Raw genomic sequence first — 17,982 nt, forward strand, 5'->3', positions numbered from 1 at the left:
CTGACTATAGCCCTCACATTGCACTCAGACCCCGTGTGGGCAGTCCTATTCCATAGACAATTCCTGAGAATGCTAAAGTTGTGTGTGCTCAAGAGTCAGACTGTCTAGACCCCTTTTGACACCCCTGTGCTGGTGGTGGGAGCAGAAAATGGAAATAACTAGAGCCTTTTGTCATGATTGTAGTTCCTCTTATGGCTAAGACATGGGTAGAGGGAAGTTAAGGCCAAGCTTCCCCAGCTACCAGCAGGACAAGAAGACCTCTCCTTACTACCCTGCATAGTAACTTGGCCTGCTAGATCCTCTGAGCTCCTCCCAGAGTGACTGTGGAAGGTCTCAGCCAGATCATCAGTTTTCCTAAACTCCTAAACTTGAGAGTGACCATCATCCCCACTTCCTCAGCACCTGCCACCCCCAATTCTTCTCCGGTTCTACTAGGCCCTAACCACAGGAAATCATGCCAAAGATACACTTACTGGGAGCTTGGGTAGCCTGGCCCATTGTAACTGGAAAGTTAAAGGAGTGTGAGTCTGGGCCAGTGGGCTAGCCTTGCCTAGCCAGGATACATGTCTCACACAGCTACTTGTGTCAGCCTTGGGTGGGGGAGGAGGAATTTGGACAAGTGATAGCTCTCTGAGCCTGTCCTTATCTGATGTGCACAAGGATTCCCATGTTCATTCACAAGATCCACTGACCTAGAAATCACAGTCCAATGTGAGCACACAGTCAGAGCTAAAATAACATCTGCAGAAGACCTGGAGTCCGTTGAGAAGGCCTTTTCCAAACACCTGGTGCTGAGTGGTCTCAGGCAGGGAGCACGGGACTGAGGAAAGTGGGTCAGGCTGTGAGAACTCTGTGCTCTTGATGAGCCTACTGAATGGGACCACAACCCCAGATATTCCAGATGATGAGGCCTAGGAAGGGATTGCAGCTCAGTAGTAGAGCCCTTGTCTAGCATGCAGGAGGCCCTAGGTTCCATTCCCAGCACTGCAAGAACAAACCAAATGGTGAGTTCTGCACCCCTATCCTCTGTGAGAAGTGGAACAGCTCAGCTGGGCCACATGGGGACAATGGCAGCAACTGACCCCTGTACTCAGGGCAGCCTTTCCAGGCAGAACAGGCTCTGTTCTCTATCTCACTGGCAAGCAATGTGTAGGAGGACAGAGAACACTCAAGGGGGTTGATGGCCTGACAGGAAGATGTTCCCACAGTCTATAACTGCCCTAACCTCCTGGGATGAAGGCCTTTGTGACCTTATGCGATGGCTCCTCCCTTACTTATCACCCCACCCCACCATTGAGTTTCTTGGCCTGGCACTGGAGAAGACAAGTTCTCAGGTTTGTATCTGGGTCTGCCAAATGATGGGAACACTCAGGCTTGGGTTGGCCAGGCCATTGCCTTGATGCCAAGCCTTCCCAGATTAATTTTAATAAGAGGGGCCCAGAGCCACAGGGTTAGCACAGTGGGGGCAGGGTTGAGAGCTTAGGGTAGTGGCAAGATGGGTAGGGGCTGAAGCTAAGGCACTAGCAGCTCAAAAATTGAGAGAAGATAGAAGCAACTTCAAGATAAGATCTGGGTTGCATTCCCTCAAGGCAGTGTGTTCTCTTCACTGGACTGGGTGGCCATCAATGGAGGATGCCTGGAGATCAGATGTCAGGGCAACTCACTCCTATCCAGGTGGGGAAACTGAGGCTAGGAGGGCACAGAGGAGGTTACTCAGCATTCCTGAACATGCTGACAATGCAGCCTCTGTACATATCATGGAGGCAGGGTGTGTCCTCAGGGCAAGCATGGTTTTCAGAGTGGAGTGTGGCGGGAAGAAGCAGACTGGAGGCAGGAAGCTCACACATGGGCCTCTTTTCTTACTCTGTTCATCTCAGAACCTGATTCCCTATGTGGCAGTTGGAAGGCTTTGGGTAGGGTAGGACAAACCTCAGTGGTACTGATCCTATCCCCCACACTTTATCCTGCATTTCCCACTAGACCCAAGGCATAGCTGAGAGGATGTGAAACAAGTTCTGTTTCTAGGGCTTTCAGTGAAAGTCTCAAACCAGAGATTCAATCAGGGCCTCTTCCACTGTTTGACCCATTCTGATGCTCTTCAAGGTGTGGGGAACCTGAGTTTTCTGTGCCTTGGTTTATTTATTGGTTTATCTTTCTTATTTTTTTAATTTGAGACAGAGAGAGGGAGAGAGAGAAAGGATAGGTGCGCCAGGGCCTTCAGTCACCACAAATGAACTCCAGATGCCACCATTTGCATCTGGCTTACATGGGACCTGGAGAATCGAACCTGGGTATTTAGGCTTCACAGGCAAGCACCTTAACTGCTAAGCCATGCCTCCAGCCCATCTTCTGTGTTGTCCCCTGTGGGGCATACACCATGTCCCCATTGAGTTCTGTAGGGAACTCAATGTCTTGCTTTGGAGACCCATGCCAGGTGGAGACCTTGCAGCTTGGCAATACCAAAACTATCTCGGGTAAACTGAGTCATAACCAGGCTTCCAACCCTGTCTTGTGCTGGCAAGAGAGCCTTGCCGCAGTCTTCCACACTGGCTCCTGCTTTGTGGGATCTGTTTCCCAACTGTACAAGTGGAGGGGCTTGTGTGCATTTATTGGAGACAGATTGATGCCTGGGAAGGAGGATTGGGAAGAAGTCCCTCAGTGGGAGAGAAAAAAGGGGGAAAAAACCACTGCCCCTGGGTCTGAGGCGAAGGGCCCAGACCTGCCCAGGGGGTGGGGCGACTCTATTTAGGCCTGGCCGCCAAGTCTTGGCCCCGCCCATGGAGGCGGATCCATGCCCAGCTCCTCGGCCCCCCCCTTCCCGGTCCGCCCTGCCAGGGTGAGGCCACACCCGATTGGCTCCTCTTGGTGACCGCCGCCAGGTCCGCCCCCGCGGAGAGCGTGTTTGCGGAGCTTGAGCAGCCGTGGCTCTGGAGCGGAGCGCAGTCCCGCGGCCGCCGCCCCTGTCCCCCTGTCCGCCTGCACGCTCAGTCCCGGTTCGATGCCGGCCGAACTCAGACAGGTTGGAGGAACTCAGTTGCCGCGGGGGGGGCGGGAGCGCTATCTCGGGCCTGCAGCCGAGGGCGGGGCACTGGTCTTCACGAGGAAACCCGCTTTTGTTCCACAGCGGCCAGGCTGCTATTGTTTGCGCTCGGGCAGTCCAGGGCTGGACCTTGTGGCTAGGCACGCGCTTGGTGGTGGGAGTGAGCTGCCGCCCTGGGGGGCTATGCAAGGCGGAGCGTGGGGGGGGCGGGACCGCTGGGTCCCAGGGGCGGGGTGGGGGGAGGGAGGGAGGGCTTGGCAGATGACCCTAGAAGACTACATCTCAGCCAGCGCCCTGGACAGGTGGCGGTGCATGGGGCCCGAGGCGCAGGGTCTTCACCAGCAATCCTTCCCCTTACTGAGAGGTGGAGGAGGAAGCCCTCCTAGGCCTCTTGCTCCCTTGGGGACTCCCTCACCTCTCCTGCGTTGGGGACCTGCAGAGGAGCTTCTAGTCTTAAACAAAACCATCTCAATCTACTTCAAATAGCAGGGGTGGGAAAGGGAAGGCAGGGGTGGACCTGCGCACGTGTGGAGGTCGGAGGAATTGGCCTCCCAGTACAGATGTGGGGGGAGGTAGGGCGGGCAGCTTGTACTCTGCTCAGAATGGGGCAAGATTCAGTAAGTGGCAGGGAAACTGAGGCTTTGTGGAGCCCAAAAGACCCTTTGTGGCAGGAGGGAGATCCCACAAACTGCCTATATAGATGGATGGTTCCATGGGAGATTCAGTCACAGTGTGACCAGAGGCTGGGCTTAGGGTTGCTTGGATTGGTGACACCCTCCCCCCCTTTTCCCAGCTTGCTCTGGGTACCAGATACTCCTTGTCCCTTCAAACACACCCCCTCCGCTGCTGGGGAACATGTCCTGGCAGAATAGTGTTCCTGTGAGTTATAGAAAGGCTGGACAGAGGCTGTGGGCATCAGAGAGGATGTGTTTTGTGGTGGTCATGGGCTTCCTGCCTGGTGAGTGATGCCAGCCTGACTGGTCCTGCTCTCTGCCTAGGAACACCGTGTCAGGGAGCAGAGCTCCACTCCTCCCTTCCCTTGTCCATCCAGCAGTAGCCATCTTGTGCTTTCTGGGGACCTGGCCCAGTAGCTGTGGGCTCCGGGCGTGCAGCTTACGTTAGCTTGCTCCTCATGTGTGCTGAGTGGGCCCTGCACAAGGTTGGTCATCCAGGTCTATTCTCTGTGATACAGACTGCAGGTATTTATCTTAAAGTGCACAGGCCTTTGTGTTCTGCTCACAGTTTGCTCTTCTCCCTGTGGTCCTTGTATCAGGCATATAGGGGATGGGCTCCTGTGCTCCCCCCTTCTCTGAATGGGAAAGCTGAGCCCCATAAGTCTGACAGGCCAGAGTTACGCATGCTGTGCTCAGCACTGTACATGTAAGAACCCACTGGGGAACATGGTGGCTGGATCGGTCCTCCCACAGCCTAGGATAACTCTTGTCAAACCTCATACCTAGACATCAGCCTCTCCTCTGTCCAGACCCAGCAGGCTTACAAATTGGAGAACCCCAGGATACATTTGGGTACCACTGGTAGGCAACTGGAGTCTGGATGTGGTTTCTGCAAGAGGAAAAAGAACGAGGTTTGAGTCAGGAAAGGGATGGGCAATACATGGTTGGCACTTAACTTTTTGTAGAGGGCTGGGGTCTACTCACGAGGGCTAATTCTTGGAGTATACAGGGAAACGGCCCAAATTCAGCTGTGGGCCTATAGGACCAGAGATTCCTGGGAATATACCAGCAGGTAGGCTGAGAAATATAGAGTCCAGAACATGCACATGGACAAATTCACCTATCCTACAGGCCCCTTTGTTGAGTGTCAACTGTTCAGTTTTCCTATCTACCATTTTATATTTCCACCATGAAGAAGTTACAGAGGCTTCAGTTTTAGGATGGCCTTAAGTATCTCATTGTCAAAGGCCTCAGTTTTCCTATCACTACTAGCACTGAGAACGCCATAGAGAATGTGTAGGTGAGTGACAAGTGTTCGTGGCTACTTTCCTGTGTGTTGAAAGCACATCTGAGGGCCAGGTGTAAGGATCTGGACAGGTAGATGGAACAGGGATAAGCACATGCCTTTGGAGAGAGCAGGCATTGTGCATTTGAGGTGCTGTTGGAGACTGGAAATCTATGTGCTTGGGCCCATGAGTCTAGCTGGGTGCTAGTGTACTTGTGGCTGTGCACATGCTCCTGTCTGAGGGATTAAGTGATGCATGCTTGCATGGGTCCACATCCCAATGTTGTATGTGTGCCCAGGCATGTGTAGCAGAGCCAGGCTTTCCCTGGGAGCATGGCTGACTCATGCTTCAGCCTGCCTGGGTGAGGTCATTGCCTCTTTTTAGCTCCTTGAGGTCATTTGCCAGCAGAAAGTCTTGGGTCCTTGGGAAGCCACTTCCTGGCTGCTGGGCCTGGTTGTCAGTGGGTGACAGTTACAGGTTTAGCAACCCTTGCTAGGACTGATTTCTTCTGAACTTCTCCAGTTTTGCACAGCCAGGATCTGAGGAAGAAGAAGGCTGCTAAGTGCCATAGTGTCCTTCTTTCTCCCCTCTCTTGCCCTACCACCAGGGAGTAGATGACTGTCTATGGTTAATATATGCAGATGTATGTAAATCTATGAAGGGGCCTTGTCCCACTGTCAGTGTCCTGGGCAACATTTCTCCTCAGTCTTGCTCACCCCCTCCCCCGTAGCCAAGAATGCTGGCCCTGGGTTCATGGCCCCACACATTGGAGCTCTGACTACCCCCCCCCACCCCCGAGGGCTCAGCAGAGAAAGATTGGAGCCTGACATGAAGTTACCAAATACAGATGGGACAAGCCCCAGCACCGACTGTCCCTGTGCCTACTCTTGCTCCAGAGCCATCCCATCTGCCCAGTGTCCTTGGGGAAGAGCTCAGAGCACCCTGCCTGGCAGCCCTCCAGTTATCCCCACCCTGGGCCTCATCTATTTCTGTTTCCCAGGGAGCAGGGTCTCCCCTTCCAGCCAGGTCCCAGCAGACATTCCACTCCATCCTGAGGCTGGGAAGGCAGCTCCCAAGGCCTGGTCGCCAAGAGATGAGGCAAAGCTCAAGGGTGTACTTCAGACAGGCACCTGAAATCCCTGCACTAGCAGTTGTAAAGTTCTGGGCAAACTTCCTCCCCTCTGCCAGGCCTCAGTTTCCCCATCTGTAAAGTCACCTAATGTCCACCAAAGCCCTGTTCCTAGGGGAGAAGTGTTCTTTGCATCCACTTTCCTGTTACCAATGCCTGGGAAACGGTCTAGTATGCCTGTGCAGACCTCACCAAAACTTGCATACTTCCTGCATTAGGGACCAAGCAGTACCCCCAACCCCGCTGCCCCCTTCCCAGGACAAGGCCTGGCCTGAGAAAGTTTGCTGTCCTAACAATCAACAGGCAGATAGTTCACAAAGGTAGCCTGGTCTCTTGCCTAGCACAACTCTCAGACTCAGGAAAGGGCACTGTGGCTGTGGAGCCAGGCAGGTGCAGTGTGATGTCTGAAGGCCTCAGAGGAGGAGGCCATGAGAGGGGTGTGATCTTTTGCTGGCCGGGCCCTCGCTACTGAGCAATATGCTTTCCTCCTCACTCACTCCCCATTACTTGGGTTTCAGCCCCTGCCCAGGCCAGATGCCAGTAGCAGAATGTGGATGTGGTAGGGCCTTGGGGCTGGAAAAATTTTGGGCAGAGGCTCAGGAGTAGACTGTGGCTATTGGGTCCACATGCCATGCCACACAGCAGAAATTGGCCTGCCTTCTTGAACCCTTAGTTTCCTCACTGGCAAGTTTGGCCAGTAGGTATAAGGGCCTCAATGCATAGATGTCTTGCCTAGAATTCCATTGTGAAATCAAGTTGGTTACAAATAGGAATCCACCCTGTAGTGTTTAAAGTGATGCCTGAGGTCTCTGTCAGAAGGGGGCATTGGCCATACCCACTCCATACCATGAGCGACTGGATTAGAAGGACCAAAAATACCACAGCACTGTGGATATCCATTGCGTTCTGGGAGGAGGGTTTCTGCGTCCTGTAAGGACTCCTAGCTGATTTTCATGTACAGGATCCTGAACATAGACACAGAAGTCAGTGAGCCATACTGAAACTGTAACCCAGGGTTTTTGTTGTCGTTGTTTGTTTGTTTTGAGGTAGGGTCTCGCTTTAGGCCAGGCTGACCTGGAATTCACTGTGTTAGTCTGAGGTTGGCCTTGAACTCCAAGGGCTGGGATTAAAGGCATGTGCCACCATGCCCACCCAGCTCGAGGGTAGTTTTTTGTTTTTGTTTTTGTTTTTTGTTTTTGAGGTAGGGTTTCACTCTAGCCCATGCAGACCTGGAAGCACTATGTAGTGTCAGGGTGGTCTCGAACTCACGGCAATTCTCCTACCTCGGCCTGCTGAGTGGTGGTATTAAAGGCATGTGCCACCACGCCCAGCTTGACCCAGGGTTTGGAGCATTCAGGATGTCTATGGTAGGATAGGGAGGAGGCTCAGGACCCTTTGAACACCAGCTAGGGGAGGCAGGTAATGTCAGGACATCCTGCAGATTCCATCTGGACCTCTTCTTGGGACTAGAAGAGCTGTGGGGTGCCATATCACTCATAGGAGTTCGTGCTGGCACCCTAGCTCAAGGAGGCCCCGAGAGGGAGAGCTAGGAAACCCTGGTTCCTGGCTGGCAAGAGCCAAGACAGAGCCTACTGTGCAGAGTCCCTCCCTCTGACCCCTTCCTCCTTTCCAGGAACAGAGCCCAGGCAGCCAGGCGTCGCTGGCTACGATGCCTGAGGCCCCCGAGGTGCTAGAGGAGACAGTGACGGTGGAGGAAGACCCCGGCACACCTACCTCCCACATATCCATCATCACGTCTGAAGACGGCACAACCCGACGCACTGAGACTAAGGTATGGCCTGGCCAGGCAGGAGGAGAGCAGCCTGGGCAGCCATGGCTGGCCCTCTGGAGCAGGCACATGAGCTGACACCATGGGGGCCACCTGTTAGGGTGGAAAATTGAAGCCATCCTGGCTCTGCCAGGACACTATCCAGGTCTCTGGGGTCACTCAGTCCACCTACCACCTGCCTATCCACCAGGTCACCAAGACGGTCAAGACAGTGACCACGAGGACAGTACGCCAGGTGCCTTTGGGGCCAGATGGACTCCCCCTACTGGATGGTGGTTCCCCACTTGGCCCTTTTGCTGATGGCCCCCTAGACCGGCATTTCCTGCGTGGTGGGGGCCCAGCAGCCACACTCTCCCGGGCCTACCTCAGCAGCAGGAGTGGCTTTCCTGAGGGTCCTGAGCCTCGTGATGGCCCCAACTATGGCAGCCTGTCCCGAGGACTTGGGGGGCGGCCCCCACATGCTGGTCCCTTGAGCATGGGACTTGGTGATGGCTGTTTTACATTGCCAGGCCGTCGGGAAGCTTTCCCCATGGGCCCTGAGCCTGGACCAACAAGTGGCCGTTCCTTGCCTGAGCGCTTTCAGGCAGAGCCCTATGGCCTGGAGGATGACACTCGAAGTCTGGCTGCTGATGATGAGGGTGCCCCTGACCTGGAGCCTGAATATGGCACAGTAGCACGAAGGAGACCTGAATGTGGACGGGGCCTTCGTGCCAGGTGAGCACTTGTTCCTGTGGCAGCTTCCTTTGGGAAGTCCATCTTCCATGTCTCAGCCAGAGTACCCCATAGATAGTCAAGCTGATATATTAGTCATGCACACACTTCAGTTTCAATTAGTCTCAATCCTCAAGGACAGAGCAAGGGCAGGATTTGACATGGTAGAAGTTTTAAGCTGATTATAGTGTCCAGCTTTGTTTTTCATTTTTTATTTTTATGAAACAGAAAGAGAGAGAGAGAGAGAGTTGGTATGCCAGGGCCTCTAGCTACTACAGTTGAACTCCAGACATGTGTGTCACCTTATGCATGTGGCCTGTGTGGGTTATGGGGAGTCAAACACAGGTCCTTGGGCTTCACAGGCAAGTAACTTAGCTACTAAGCCATCTCTAGCAGTGTCCAACTTTGTATTTGTCCCAGCTAGCAGGCCATGAACACCCAGGCATCAGAGGCTTAAGGACTCCGATTCTTCTTGTGTCATAGTCTCTACCATGCACAAAACTAGCTGTAACCCAGAGGCCCTGGTCCTTTCTGTCACAGCCCTTTATCTTATCCCACATGTCCTTGGCATTTGTGTCTACAGGGTAGGAACATGACCACAGCCTGGGTCTGAATTTTGCTATGTGATTCTGAACATGTCACTTGACCTTAGCCTCAAATCCTTCTCCAGGAAGTGTGCTTGAGAGTGTACAAGGATACTAAGATCCAAAGGCATGGCCCGACTAAATGGCCTTATACAGGGAAGGTTACCCATCTCCTTTCATCCTGGTACAGCCAGCTGATCTTGAGGAATGAAAAGTGGGATACTGTCCCTGTCACTGACAGATGCTGCACGGAAGCACGTTTTAAGTCAGGCTTGGAGAGCACTGCTGGTGACAGAAGTGAGCTTGCCAGCTTGGGATGCAAGCCCTTTGGCTGTGTTTTGCTCTCTCCATAACCTGAGCTAGCACTGGCTTGGTTGGGATAGGAGGACTCTCAGCTCCCACACTTCCCTGTGGCTGAAATGTAGGAGTTGGCAGTCCTCCTTCCAAGGAGTTCCTAGTTCCCTGGACAAGTGTGGTAGGCAGCCGGGGGGGCAGGGCTTGCAGCTGTTCTGAAGGTCTGAAGGTATTCATGGGCCTTGCTCATCCATACAGGGCCTATGAGGACACAGCAAATGACTCTGGAGAACTGATGGAGGAGCGGCCTCCATTCCCAGCAGCAACAGCCCCCCTGGCCCAGCCAGAGCAGGGCAGCCTGGGCAGTTTGGACCGGGTGGTACGGCGCTCGCCCTCAGTGGACAGTGCCCGCAAGGAGCCACGCTGGCGGGATCCTGAGCTGCCTGAGGTTCTGGCCATGCTGCGACACCCTGTGGACCCTGTGAAGGCCAACGCAGCTGCCTACCTGCAACACCTGTGTTTTGAAAATGAAGGTATCAAGCGACGTGTGCGGCAACTGCGTGGACTCCCCCTGCTTGTGGCATTGCTGGACCACCCTCGGGCTGAGGTGCGGCGCAGGGCCTGTGGGGCGCTGCGCAACCTCTCCTATGGTCGTGACACTGACAACAAGGCTGCCATTCGGGACTGTGGCGGCGTGCCTGCACTAGTGCGCCTGCTACGGGCTGCCCGTGACAACGAGGTCCGTGAGCTGGTAACTGGTGAGTAGGACTTATATGCCTTAGCCTGGGACAGGTTCCCAGTCTGTACCGTAGGAGGACATGAACTGAGTTTGACCTCCTTGGTTCCCATTCCATGACAGTGCAGGGGTAGGTGTTGTGCGATGGAGGGCCTGAAGGTTACATGACCATCTGTCTCCATGTCTCCATTTTTTGTGGACTCAGGAGTGTTAGTCCCTCCCAGTCACAAAGCAGGTTGATGGACTAAGCTGGTGCTCTCGACTGGAGGCCACCATTTTTTGCTGCCAGCACAACTTGTCTAGGCTCTATGGGCCCCTAGAACTTCTCACAGCTTTTCAGCTTTTATTACTTTTTTTTTTCTTTCTTTTTTTTTTCCCTTGGTTTTTTGGGGTAGGGTCTCACTCTGAGGCTGACCTGGAATTTGCTATGTATTCTCAGGGTGGCCTCAAACTCATTGCAATCTACCTACCTCTGTCTCCCAAATGCTGGGATTAAAGGTGTGCACCACCATGCCCAGCCAGCTTTTGTTACTTTTTGATTTTTTTTTTTCATATTTATTTGAAAGGGGGTGGGCAGATAGAGAATGGGTATGCCCAGGCTTCTAGCCGCTGCAAAGAACTTCAGATGTATGTGCCACCTTGTGCATCTGGCATATGTGGGTATGTGGGTACTGGGGAATCAAACCTGGGCCCTTAGTCTTCGCAGGCAAGTGCCTTAACCACTAAGCCATCTCTGCAGCCTGTTTACTTATTAATTTATTTTAAACATTTTTTTAATTTTTATTTATTTATTTGAGAGTGACAGACACAGAGAGAGAAAGAGACAGATAGAGAGAATGGGCGCACCAGGGCCTCCTGCTACTGCAAACGAACTCCAGACGCATGTGCCCCCTTGTGCATCTGGCTAACGTGGGTTCTGGGGAATTGAGCCTCGAATTGGGGTCTTTAGGCTTCACAGGCAAGGGCTTAACTGCTAAGCCATCTCTCTAGCCCCTTTAAACTGTTTTTGTTTTGTTTTGTTTTTTTGAGGTAAGGTCTTTCTCTCTAAGCTCAGGCTGATCTGGAATTCACTATGTAGTCTCAGGGTACCCTATAACTCATGGTGATCCTCCTGCCTCTTCTTCCCAAGTGCTAGGATTAAAGGTGTATACCACCATGCCTGGCTAAGTATTTTTTTTTATTTATTTTCAATGAGAGAGAAAGACACATACACACAGAGAAAGAGGGGAAGAAAGAGAGAATCAACGTACCAGGGCCTCCAGTGGCTACAAATAAACTCCAGATGCATGCGTACCACTTTATGCATCTGGCTTTAAGTGGGCACCAGGGAATTGAACTCTGGTCATTAGGTTGCAGGCATGCACCGTAATCACTGAGCCATCTCCAGCCCCACTTTTTGATTTCTTGTGTGGATTGTATATTGTTCACTGGTGGTGCTTAACTAGTATGCACAACGACCCTGGGTTCCACTTCTGACACCACCAAAAATAAAAGTTTTTTTTTTTGTTTGTTTGTTTGATTAAAAAAAAACAAAAATAAAAGTTTTTGTTTTTTTTTTTGTAAAAAAAAAAAGAAAGCCTATCCTGATTTCCTGTGCAGTCTTGGGCCTGATGAGGGAGAGGCAAGTTGTGTGTGGTCTCCTGGGGTGGTGAAGGAAGAAGGGCATGGTCAACAGTGCTGACCAGTGGTGCCTCACAGGCACACTCTGGAATTTGTCATCTTATGAGCCCCTGAAGATGGTCATCATTGACCACGGCCTGCAAACGCTGACCCATGAAGTCATTGTGCCCCACTCCGGCTGGGAGCGTGAGCCCAATGAAGACTCAAAGCCCCGGGATGCTGAGTGGACAACTGTCTTCAAGAACACATCAGGCTGCCTCAGGTGTGGGCAGGGGTGTGGCTTGAGCCATTACCACAGGGAGGCAGGAACAGGTGCCACGATCTATGTCCCAGCTCATAGGAAAGAAAAACCTAGAGCCATTCTAATTGTAGGAGCTTATGAATCACATTGGAATTCCCTGGAATGATCAATAGACCTGTCCTCATGCCTACCTCTGGACAAGATGGCCGGTTTTTCCTGTGGTACCCACTGTCACAGCCCTGCCCAGCCACCAATTACCATCACAGCAAAGGAAGGGGAGTCAGAAGCACAAGTATAATACCTCTGAGGCTTGTCCCTCCTTGTGCTCCTTGGAAGGCCCTAGAGAGACCCCACAGGTGGAATCTTAGGGCTCCCTCATCCTTCTTATCCATCAGTGTGTCCCATCATGGTCCTGTGGTATCCTGACATTGAGCAATTTGGCACAGATAACTGCCACTGGGATGAAGGGATAGACTAGCCCATCTATCATGACCCATCTTTGTCACATTTTGTTTCAACTTGGAGTCAGAGAACTTGTTTCCTGTCCCATAGATACATGGCTGAAGTCCACTTTCTGGGGCCTAGGTGATGAATCTATCCCGCTTCACCATCACTGTGCTCCAGCAGGGCCCATTGTGCAGATAAAAGCTATTGAGGCCAGGGGGAGCTGCAGAGTCGCTATGAAATGGGTTGGGGTGGGGGCGGTGTTTCACGGAACTGTTCTCTACCTAGGAATGTGAGCTCAGATGGTGTGGAAGCCCGAAGACGGCTCCGTGAGTGTGATGGGCTGGTAGACGCACTCCTGCATGCTCTTCAGTCAGCTGTGGGTAGAAAGGACACAGACAATAAGGTAGGTGGGGTAGGTGAGGACCAGCTCACAGCTTTCCCTTCAGATGCTGAGAGTCTGAGGATGCAAGAGTGGGCCCAGGGGCCAGGAGCTGTCCAGGGTGGTGCAGAGGGGAAACGGTAAGGTAGTAACAATGCAGAATAAGGGATGCAGGGGCTGGAGAGCTGGCTTAGTGGTTAAGTCGCTTGTCAACGAAGCCTAAGGACTCAGGTTCAGTTCTCCAGATCCCATGTAAGCCAGATGCACGTGGTGGCACACACATTTGGAGTTCATTCGCAGTGGCTAGAGGCTCTGGTGTGCCCATTCTCTCTCTCTCTCTCCCTAATAAATGAATAAAAATAAAATATTAAAAAAGGAAAAGAAAAAGGGATGCAGTACTTCCTGTGGCAAATGGTCCACAAGGTAGGGGCTTCTTCCTGCAGCCCCCTGCTAGCCCTTTCCCCTACCTCAGCCCTGGATACTTTTTGTCTCTCTGGCTGTGGCTCTGTACACAGGGTTATCAGCCCCCACACCCCACGGCCCTGCCCCATCAGGTCATCTCTTCCCACAGTCAGTGGAGAACTGTGTGTGCATCATGAGAAACCTGTCCTACCATGTGCACAAGGAGGTTCCAGGGGCTGACAGGTACCAGGAGGCTGAGCCTGGGCCACCCGGCAGTGCTGCAGGCTCCCAGCGTCGGAAGAGGGATGATGCCAGCTGCTTTGGTGGCAAGAAGGCCAAAGGTGGGTGGGTGAAACTGGAACACTTTTCTAGCTCTTTGTTCCTGGGCTCAAGGGTTTCCATATCCTTGACAAGAAGTCTTGAAGGCTAGAGGACATCTGGTCAGCTCTCTTGAATAGGTAGCAATTTGGGAAAGATGCAAACTCAGGCCCAGCCTTAACCCCTATCCTGAGGAACACAGAGGGCATTATCTATGGGGTAGTCTCCGCCCCTACCCTCAACTCTAGGGAAGGATTCTAAGGGCCCACAAGTGGCACAGCAGCTTCAGGAACAGCCCCTCCCCTCCAAGGACCTGGTTCAGGTCCATGTTGCACATAGGCACCCTGAGCATTTGCAGGTTGCAGGCACCAGCATCCGCTGGCAGCTGTAGTGGAGCAGTTGTACCTTGTCTGCCCTAGACCACAGGCTTTCCCTCCCTGTCCCATTGTAAACACTGAGCCCCCAGAACTACTGGGTAAGACTGTGCATCTGCCTGCTTGATCTGGTGCATGGCAAGAGCATGAGGTGTGGGAGGTGCTGCTGCTGAGGCTCATCTCCTCTCTCCTGTGCTTCCTCCGGCTGCCAGAGGAGTGGTTCCATCAAGGTGAGTCCCGGTATGTCCTGTTTTCCATGTCTGGCAGGTACAGTGGGCTCTGTTTCCCAGGCCTAGGCAGTTATTTCCATGACAACTGCAGGGCAGCCTGTAGGCCTTCCAGCCTCCAGGCTGTGCCCCACCCCCAGTCCCATGGCCGATCAGCCATCTCCATGACAACTGCATGGATATGACAAAGGCAGGAATGTGAGCCCCATAGTGGTGGGGAGGCCCAGGGGCTGCTGCCTATAAAATCAGACTCACATGTTTAGGCAGTGCTGAGGCAGAGCAAACAGTGGACAGGGCCCAAAGTGGCCAGCCCCAGACATCAATGGACATTCAGACCCCTCTGATAGAATGGGCAGTAATGGTACAAATTGGAGGGAACACAAAAGTACCACAAGGGTGAGCATGCCAGGAGTTCAAGATCATCTACACCTGCTCACCTGCTGCCTTGTGAAGCCCCCTTCGCTGCGCAGGAGCAGGGTGCCTGCTGCAGGGGCTTGGGTAGGGGATTCTTCTGACCAGTAGAGATGCCTGGCCCCTCACTGAGGGAGTTTTCCCCATGAATGGAGCTCTTGGTCTTAGCCCTGTCTCATTGTGAGACCTTATGAACCTTGTCTCCGTGAGGTCTCAGTTTCTGGGCCACCTAGACTAAGATCCTCACCTTCTCTGTTCACATAAGGAAGCAGGCTTAGTGCCATAGGAAGGATCTGTGGTCTGGCTCCAACCACCTGATGGGAGTAAAGCCTAAGTGCCCAGGATAGAGCTCACCAGGCTCCATTGCCACCACTGTCCTCTTAAGCCAAATTGCCTATTTGCACTCTTGAGAATGGTATACCACTCCCATGGTGTCTTGGTTCTGAGCCTGGACATGAGGGTGCCACTTTGGGCTCCGGACACAAGAGGTGTGTCTTGTAACATACATTTGTCTCCTGTGGAGTCTGCCTCACCTCCTGCCACCTTTCCATTCCAGGGAAGAAGGGTGGAGAGATGGACCAGAACTTTGACACACTGGACCTGCCCAAGCGGACTGGTGCTGCCGAAGGTGAGCAGCAGAGAGGCAGAGCCAGTGCTGCCAGAGGATAGGGCCCAGACTAGCCTAGTGGCCTAACTTCACGCTAATGAGCAGGCCCCACAGGCCTGGGGTGTTAAATAAGCAAACAGAGGCCCTTCTAGGTGGTGGTCTGGGTGAAAGGTGAGCGATTTGAAGGGACACTGACAGTGTAGGCAGGCAAAGGTGTGAGCCCGAAGGCCAAGGCATGAGAATGCCTGATTCATGGACTCTCATAGGCCAGGGCAGGTCACCTTTGCCATCTGTTGTATCTGCTGGATTTCCAGTATATCTATGTACTGGGAACCAGCCACAGTGAGAGAGCAGACTGCTCTGATGGGGCCCAGCCATTCACAGCAAGTCATAAGAGCTCAGATGCTCCCAAGTCACCACTTGAAGAGCCCAACCATGGGGAGTCTGGAAGGTTCCAGGCAAAGTAACATATCTGTGCAGATACCCTTAGAGGGAGAGTGAGCAGGAAATGGAAGGCGAAGGGGCATAAGAGTAAGGGGAGGAGTAATATCCTGAGCCATGCAGAATCTCAGTGTGGGAACAGACAGGCCTGGAAGTTGCCTTTGCCCCCCCCCCCCATTTTGGTGTGTGTGTAGTGTATTCATAGGTGTTTTCAGATGTGTACACTCCATGCACAAGCATAGGAGGGCCAGTGGTGGACATCAAGTGTTCTCTGTTGATTGCTTTTCTTTTCTTTTTTTTTTTTTAATTTTTATTAACATTTTCCATGATTATAAAATATATCCCATGGTAATTCCCTCCCTCCCCACCCCTACACTTTCCCATTTGAAATTCCATTCTCCATCATATTACCTCCCCATTACAATCATTGTAATTACATATATACAATATGTTGATTGCTTTTCTGCCTTATGTCTTTGAGAAAGTCTCTTACTGAACATGAAGCTGGCCATTTTTTCAGCTGAACTGGCTGACCAGGGAGCCCCAGCAATCCTCCCCTTTTCTCTTAGCTCTGGGGTTATAGGCATGCACTGCCATGCCTAATTTTTCTTTTCTTTTCTTTTTTTCAAGATAAGTTCTCACTCTAGCTCAGGCATGACTTGGAATTCACTGTGTTATCTCAGGGTGGCCTCAAATTCACAGCGATCCTCCTATCTCTGCCTCCCAAGTGCTGGGATTAAAGGCGTGCACTACCATGCCCAGCAAGTTTTTATTTTATTTATTTGAGAGAGGAAGAGGGGCACATAGAGAATAGGCTCACTTCAGCTGCTGCAAACAAACTCCAGACACATGCACTACCTTATGCATCTGGCTTACGTGGGTCCCAGGGAATCGAACCTGGTTCTTTTGGCTTTGCAGGCAAGCGCTTAATGGCTAAGCTATCTCTCCAGTCTATGCCTAGCTTTTTATGTGGGTGCTTGGGTTTGAACTCAGTTCTCATATAAATGCTCTTGACCACTGAGCCATTTTCCCAGCCTTTTTATCCCCTGTCTTTGAAGGCCTCCACTGGACATTGTCTTGGACAGCTGGGCAGCCAGACTGGAGCCTTAACTGCTATGGAACCTAAAGTGGTTCCACTGTGTAGGCAGCATATATAGGGCTCGTTGCTGGGGGCGGGTCCTGGTTGCATGGCTTTAGCTACATGCCAGCAAAGGTGTGTACTTTTACTAGGGAGGGTGGTCTTGTTACTAGAAATGGGGTCCTGGCTACTCAGGCTTCCTGGATGCTCAGGCTCCCAGGCAGATCCAGTCCTGTTTCTTTGGCAACAGAGTTGAGGAAGGATGACCTCACCTGTACCCTTTGCTTCTTGATTGGGCCTGTTTGTCTCTGTGAAATGGGAAAATATTCCATGGATAAGAAATGTGACCTGACTGCTGGGACATATTGATTAGAGTAGTGGCTGGGGGACCTGGAAGGGAAAGCAACAAGATTCTGGGTGACTGTGGGCTGTGATTGCCCTGTATCTAGGCTTTGAGCTGTTGTACCAGCCCGAAGTTGTACGTCTCTACCTCTCCCTCCTCACGGAGAGCAGGAATTTCAACACACTGGAGGCTGCAGCTGGTGCCTTGCAAAACCTCAGCGCTGGCAACTGGATGGTGAGGAACCAGGTCTGGAAGGGAGGTCAAGATCTGGACAGAGCTAATTCCAGACACCCCATTGATGCTGTTAGTAGCTCCTGCCCTGCCCAGACTGGTAGGAAGAACAGGAAGCACAAGGTCTGGGAGGTTCTAGGTGCATAGACTTCACATGATGTGTTCTAGGTAGTTGGAATTGGTGTGGAGCTATTGGGGTAGGGCATTGTGCAGCCTGCTTTTCTTCTGAGCAACTGTCTCCTGCCCCCGCAACGCCTGTTCCTGCAGTGGGCTACGTACATCCGTGCCTCGGTGCGCAAGGAGCGTGGGCTACCAGTGCTTGTGGAGCTGCTGCAGTCTGAGACAGACAAGGTGGTGCGTGCAGTTGCCATCGCACTGCGCAATCTCTCGTTGGACCTGCGCAACAAAGACCTCATTGGTGAGGACCTTGGCGAGGCCAAGCCAGGGTGTGGAATGCAGTGGCTGGATCAGGGGATGGGGCTTTGTTTCAGGGGTCTGGGCTTCACCATGTGGTTGGGCTGCTTCTAGTTGGGGAACCTTGAGTCTTCCTTACCTGGTCCCAGAGGCACAACCCTCTGGGATGTTGTGGCTCTGCTGGAAAGTCCTTGGCCTGAACCCTG

The 17,982-nt window shown here is 52.5% G+C and overlaps 1 protein-coding gene across 8 annotated transcripts in view; it reads left to right on the top strand.

The window, feature by feature from the left end:
* The window catches only part of Arvcf (ARVCF delta catenin family member), a 54,150-nt gene that overhangs the window by 33,114 nt on the left and 3,054 nt on the right, over nt 1-17,982 (top strand). For 2 of the 8 annotated variants that reach the window (XM_045132455.1, XM_045132457.1), the window contains exons 3-12: nt 7,763-7,921; nt 8,109-8,632; nt 9,766-10,265; nt 11,942-12,125; nt 12,837-12,954; nt 13,502-13,673; nt 14,237-14,254; nt 15,219-15,290; nt 17,238-17,377; nt 17,630-17,780. In XM_045132455.1, the coding sequence (XP_044988390.1) occupies nt 7,763-7,921; nt 8,109-8,632; nt 9,766-10,265; nt 11,942-12,125; nt 12,837-12,954; nt 13,502-13,673; nt 14,237-14,254; nt 15,219-15,290; nt 17,238-17,377; nt 17,630-17,780 (2,038 nt within the window). Of the gene's footprint in view, nt 1-2,898; nt 3,020-7,762; nt 7,922-8,108; nt 8,633-9,765; nt 10,266-11,941; nt 12,126-12,836; nt 12,955-13,501; nt 13,674-14,236; nt 14,255-15,218; nt 15,291-17,237; nt 17,378-17,629; nt 17,781-17,982 lie in introns of those variants that run through there. The other 6 variants (XM_045132458.1, XM_004670762.2, XM_004670760.2 and 3 more) reach the window with 6 other exon arrangements.

This window comes from Jaculus jaculus, chromosome 13, assembly GCF_020740685.1.
Source record: "Jaculus jaculus isolate mJacJac1 chromosome 13, mJacJac1.mat.Y.cur, whole genome shotgun sequence".
Classification (NCBI taxonomy): domain Eukaryota; kingdom Metazoa; phylum Chordata; class Mammalia; order Rodentia; family Dipodidae; genus Jaculus; species Jaculus jaculus.